This window comes from Buceros rhinoceros, unplaced genomic scaffold, assembly GCF_000710305.1.
Source record: "Buceros rhinoceros silvestris isolate BGI_N320 unplaced genomic scaffold, ASM71030v1 scaffold56, whole genome shotgun sequence".
NCBI lineage: Eukaryota > Metazoa > Chordata > Aves > Bucerotiformes > Bucerotidae > Buceros > Buceros rhinoceros.
The window spans coordinates 4,064-10,470 of NW_010416790.1; the positions used below are offsets into that span (position 1 = coordinate 4,064).

Sequence of the window (6,407 nt, forward strand, 5' to 3'; positions counted from 1 at the left end):
GACATAGAAGAAGTGGAACACGTAATTCTGCAATAATCATTGACTCAGAATAAATACATCAGTAAAAACACCAGCAGTGAAATGACAGATCTTGGTGCTTTTTGATTCTCTGGTGGATTTTATTACTGAGATATTACTATTGACATTTTTATTATCCTATTTCATACATCTTGAACCTGTACATAAAAATATAGCTGAACAATTGCATTCTGATACTGTTTAATAACACTTCTGAAAGTTAAATTGCTTGCCAAAATGAGTGCTGAAGGATATCAGTACAGAGCTTTATATGACTACAAAAAAGAGAGAGAAGAAGACATTGACTTGCATTTAGGAGATATATTAACTGTGAATAAAGGTACCTTACTAGCTCTTGGATTCAGTGAAGGGGAAGAAGCAAAGCCTGAGGAAATTGGTTGGTTAAATGGCTTTAATGAAACCACAGGGGAGAGAGGGGATTTCCCAGGAACTTACGTAGAGTACATTGGAAGAAAAAAAATATCTCCCCCAACTCCGAAGCCTCGTCCTCCTCGACCCCTTCCTGTAGCACCAAGTCCTGCAAAAGCTGAAGCAGAGAGTGAGCAACAAGGTCAGTACTATTCTCAGAAAGCCTGTGTGTCCCGTGTTTTTCAGATATTTTTGTTTCATAGACTTGTCTATGTTTATGTGTATAACACCTGTTGCTGAGCTTTTTTAGCTGATGGCTCATTTCAATCAATTAAGACCTGTTGTACTTCATAATATTTAGCTCCCACACTTTGTACCACAGAGACCAATAACTTACTGTGAGGTACATCTCACAGATTGGAAAAATATGCTTATAATTCACAATTGTAAAGACTTAAATGGGAAGTGAGGAGGGTAGCATTTACTTCAGGCTTCTAAGAAGCTGACGAAGTGTTTCTCTCTGTTCGATGACACTCACTATTGAGAAACTCCTTGGTGAATCTGATGGTACGAATTTCAAATAAGCAATATGTTCTTATCATAAATTTCTTGCTAACAGCAAAAAATATGTACTTTGTCATGGAGGTTTACCTTTGGCATTAAATGTAAGAGGAGGTATTTAAAAGTGAACAAAAGAATGATGATAAAGAGAAATTAGAATTTAATGGTTTTTGGGGCAACAGGGCATGCAGTAGGAAAAATAGCACATGTAGACAAAGATACTTTTTTTTTTTTAATAGAAGTTGCTTTCTAACCACAATCACAACAGTATCTTGGGCAGAACTCAGAATTTGATCGGAACTCTTAATAGAAGATTCTGTTAATGTTATGGTGAAGTAACTGCCATTCCAGGGTTTGTTGCATTTTTTGCTTTAAACTTGAAGTAGTGCTTTTTAACTTGCTTAGTCTCTGTACTCATACTTAATGCTCCTGTTCACAGCTCCATGCTGTGATCAGCCCACAGCGCGGTGCTAGGAAGCCCTAGTGCTAATCTTTGAACTGCATTACAGACACTTACGGGAGTTACTCTGGAAAATTCTGCTGCAGGTTTGGGGTATATGCTTAAATGTAAGCTTTTCTTCCTTGGGGTGGGACAGTAGCCCAAGCTCTAGTGACCAGATCTCTCCTAAACTGAAGGTCATCGGGTCAAGATGGAGTAGAATTTACAAACAACATCTTTATCTTCATATAGTTTGGGACTATGAGCATTTGAAATAAGAAAATATGCTAATTTCACTGTAAATCTTAATCTCAAAATCTGCACACGTGATCCTGCCGTGCTCCAAAGAATCATCTTGCAATCTAGCTTTGTATTTTTTCTGATTAAAAAAGAAAAAGCAAATTTCCCAAAACTCCTTTTGAATTAACATTTAAAGCTTCATGTAACAGGCTAGGCACCATCGGTGAAGCCCTAGATCAGTGATTAGACACACCAGCCCCCCCTCAGAAGAATTAGGGGAAACACTGAAATTTGAACTCCTAACAGCTCAAGAGTTACATCATTTTAAAAGTAATTAAATCTATTTTTACTTAAAAGAAACTGGTAAAAGTAATAGTAAGTGGTCTCTTTACAGATCTTTTTACCGTGAAGAACTAAAGCAGCGAATGCTTTTAAATCTTAGAAACAAATTTAGGAAATTGCACTGAAAGGGTATTATAAAAGACAAAATTTTTAGGTGAGCAGAATGGTGCAAAAGTAATACCAATGGTGAAAACAGAGGTGCAGGGAGAATTGTAGTTTGGACAAAGAATAATGTAGCAGTGTACATTTGATTTTCAGGTGTCTTGAGTATTTCTGTATTTATGATTTGGTGCAGGGAATAGCACAGTTAATATTGTCCAGCAGCCAGTAATGGGCAGTGAGCCAGAAGATTCTTCCCAGGATGATACTTCTCTCCACACCACTGGAGTGCATTTCAAATAAATTAATACATAGTATGAAACTTGCTTGACCAAATACAGTCAAGTTTACATTTTTAGTGCTCGATGCTTGGAGACTGCTGTGGATCAAAATGACAAACTAATGGTGAACTGAAGCGGACTTCTTGAATGTACCTAAGTTATTTGTAATCCATATACTTTTTCATTCTATGAAGAGTCAGTTCAGTATGTACCCCCGTAGTGTATTGGTTGAATATCAGAAACTTAACTGGAGATTTTAGAGAATATGTATATAATCATATGAGTTCTGTTAATTTTACCACGTACATAGATTTTTTTTTTAAGAAAATTCTTTCTAATAATTCCAGTACTCTTTAACACTTAATTATTTATTCTGAACAGTTTTGTGCCCCTGGCCTCTCTAAGCTAGATCACTTGCTCATTAATGTCCGGATTCTGTTGTATTAGATCAAATCTGCAGTATTTAGGCACAATGCTGCTAGTATTCACAACGCTACAGAGCTTACGCACAAATAATCTTAGATGTCTGAATAGACATTGCAGTCAATGAGGCTACTAACATCAGACCAGAGTCTTATGCAGTCAGTCTTACTTCATATACTAAGTCAGTCTGAAAACAAATAAACCACTGTTCTATTAAAACATTAATTTATTTATTACAACCCTTAGGTCAAATCTTTCCCGAGATTTTAATTTTATCCATGACCCATGTAAATTTGTAGAATCATTGGTCAAGACCAGAACTCCTTGGCTCCTTGACTAAAATTTTAGGACTGTTGCATTTTGCCTGTCTTCCCCTCACCTTTGTCAATAAAGTAAATTTAGTCTGAGTCTGTAAGGCTTTTTGTTTCTTTTTAAATTGCATCTGAAAATATATGAAAATAAAAGGGGTAAAAGTGTCCCAGGAAGGCTTTACCACCTTGCAGTTTCACTCCTGGTGCAGGTCAGAGTTACGGCAAGGCAAATTTAATTCTTGTTGCCAGTGGTCCAACCTGCATTTTCCCCAGGTTTCTCCTCTCACCAGGCAAGGGTGACTGCCGCTGAAGGGATCCAGGCACTTGCAACAATGGAGACCCAGCATAGGATCATCTTTATGATCTCCACTGGATATCTGAAGTTTACTTGAAGCAGTAAAGATTTTATATGTTTTGGGTTTTTTTTGTCTTTCCTGAAATGCTTTCTTTTGTAAACTGGAGCTACATAGGGCTGGTTCCTCTTGCTTAGCCTCGTCTTACCCAACTTTTTGAAAATGAAATATGCATAAGCTCTACTGAGTCCCGATGAGTTTTATGAACTTTGATTTGGCTCATCTGATGCAGCTGCGTACGTTTAAAGTTGGTCCATACAGTATTTGTTTCTCTACCTGATTTGTGAAGGCTGATCTTAAGCAGACTTTAGATCACAAAGCTTAGATTGATTGACAAAAATAGTTTCAGGTTTACCTTGGAATGCTAATTCCCGCTTTGAAAAGAAGTTTGGATTGCAGAAGACCTTTATGTGCAGGGCAGAACTTTATATGAATAATTTGTTTGTTTTGATGTTTTGGAGTGTCCTGCAACTTCCTGTGTAACTTAAAAGGGTTGTGTGTGTTGACACTTCATACCGGGTGTGATTTCAGCATGTTTAGAGCCTAAAAATAGTCCAAAAGTGTCCTTGTTGTGATGAAACCATAACAAATTTCTTAAAAAAAAAAAAAACAAAACCAAAAAAAAACCGAAACCCCCCCCAAACCTTTCTTTACGCTCTTATGCTAGAATAGATAGAGACCAGCAAATTAGACAATGATAATGACATGGAACGTTTGAAAACTGTCCTTTCAGAGACCAGGTTATGCAAAGTCTGATAAAGATCCAAACTGATGGAGAGCATAAAACCATTTGTGCATGCCTGAACTGAATATGCGCTAGGATTTCTTTCTTTAATTTTGCTATAAAGCCAGTAGAGCTATTGCATTTCTGAGAATTATTTACTTTTATATGTTAGGGGACATAGGAGTGAGTGGAATGCAGTGAGCCTGGAGCCTCCATTGGGAAGAAAACAGTCATCATCTCTCCTGATTTAAGCAAAAAGTGAATTATGGAGTGACATGATGAGTTACTATCTCATTTGGTAAATGCATTTGATGTTCAAGCTAGAGTCCATGGATTCATTCTAAAAACCCCAAGCCTTTGTCTTGCTGTAGTCATCAGAACTGCCCTGCAGTCATGAACTTCACAAGCTGGTTGCTTTTGACTTGCACTAAGAAACTGCGTAGATTCCTGCCAGAGAGCCTCGCCAGCTACTTGTGGGCATGTTTCTTGTGGGTACAAGGCAAGTATCTAGCCGCTCAGTGAGCGCGTGTACGTGAAAGTTCTTGCCACATGCCTTATTGTAAATGAAGAAGATTTTGCAAGCTGCATTGAAGTGAGGCAGAACATTTTTTTCACAGTGATAAAATCAGGGTGATAATAACTAAAAGCCTTTGTAAGCACCACAGAGAGCACAGGGGTATGTTAACGGTACCAATTGCTCATTGACAGTGGATCTGGGCAAGTTCATGGTTGATGGTTGGCCCCACCTGCTGGTAGAGGAGGAAGTTAACAAGCAAAGGCACGAAGGAGCATTGAAGCTCCTTCCATGTTAAGTTTTAATCATCAAAGATAAGAATAAAAATGAGAGGGAGCTTTGAAAATAGTATTTTAATTGACCAATTGATATTTCTGGGGAAAATATATTACCTGAGGCACACAGAATCCCCTATTGATTCTCAAAGATGACCTCAGACCTGAAGAAACTTGAGTGACTTAAATACATCTTTTCCCCAGCTGTATCAACTAGTCTAAAAAAAAAAAATGCCTTTTACATATTTTGCTTTAAGAAACTGAAAGAATAAGACACTCCTATTTTGATGTAAGAAATATTTGTCTGTTTTATCACACCAATTTTAATATTTCTCGCCATAGTAACAACAGTGATGTTATGTTGAGTGACACCTGCTTACCTTTCTTTAGCCTTCTGTAATACTGAGTCTGATAATACCTCTTGCTGGCATGTATGCTCCTGGGGAAGATTTAAAAGGAGGCAAAGGTGAAGTAACCTGCTCCTCTCCCCTTGGAAGCATCTTGATCTGTTCCCGTAGCTGTGATCCAGGAACATCTGAAAAAAAAAAAAAACTGGTTAGCAAACAATTCTTATTTAGGCTTGCATATGATAGTATCAGTTTGTGAGTTTCAGCAACACATGGTGCTAAGTATTTGCCAAGAATGGATCATTCTGCACCCCAAGCAAATAACCATGCCCACTTAAATAGTTGTGTCATGCCATAGAAGCATCCAGATTTTCTTGTGTGAAAGAACACAGGTGTTGTAACTGCAGCTGGCTGTGCACTCTTTCACATCTGCGTCTTGCTCCAAAGCTGCTTTCTGTGATGAATATCCGTGAAATCAATCTGAAGGCTAGAATACAAAGAACTGCTTTATTTTCATAGCTAGGAATGACAAGAGATATTAGAGGATTTTAAAGAAATATTTGTTTTAAGTGGAGAAGGATTTTAAGTCCTGAGAATACTTTGGTGAGAATCTAGGTACTTAAGAGAATTTAAAGAGAATTTTTTGCTATAAGAAAGTAATGAAATAATAACTGTGGTTAATGCTTTCTAACTTCCATTCATTTTTGCTTTCAGCAAAATATGTCTAAAATACAATCATATTTCGTGATTTCATTAACAGATTTTTTTTTCTTTTTTGATACATATTATATTTTTTGCACTTAGTTGTCTAAAGACCTGCATCCTTGGACATTGCTTGAAATCTTCTGGTAAAATGTTAGCAGGCGTAACTTTTTGTACTAGCTTGAATGCTTTTTGTTTGGTCTTTTATGAATGCTGTATGCTGCCATTCTCAAGAATAGCACCCAAACACTCTTCTTTATTTTCACATATTGATTCACTTTATAAACCAGTTTGCAGGTAAGATAACATTTTAAAGTCATGTTTAAGCTGACAGCTTTTCAGGTAATAAGTATCTATGATCAAAACCAAATAGTTTCAAAAATATGCTGCTACCCTAAGATAGGGAAAG

The 6,407-nt window shown here is 37.0% G+C and overlaps 1 protein-coding gene across 1 annotated transcript in view; it reads left to right on the forward strand.

The window, feature by feature from the left end:
• Nucleotides 1-255: 255 nt before the first annotated feature.
• PIK3R1 (phosphoinositide-3-kinase, regulatory subunit 1 (alpha)) overlaps nucleotides 256-6,407 on the forward strand; it is a 51,005-nt gene continuing 44,853 nt past the window's right edge. The window contains exon 1 of the mRNA XM_010137929.1: nucleotides 256-589. Within this exon, the coding sequence (XP_010136231.1) occupies nucleotides 256-589 (334 nt within the window). The remainder of the gene's footprint in view (nucleotides 590-6,407) is intronic.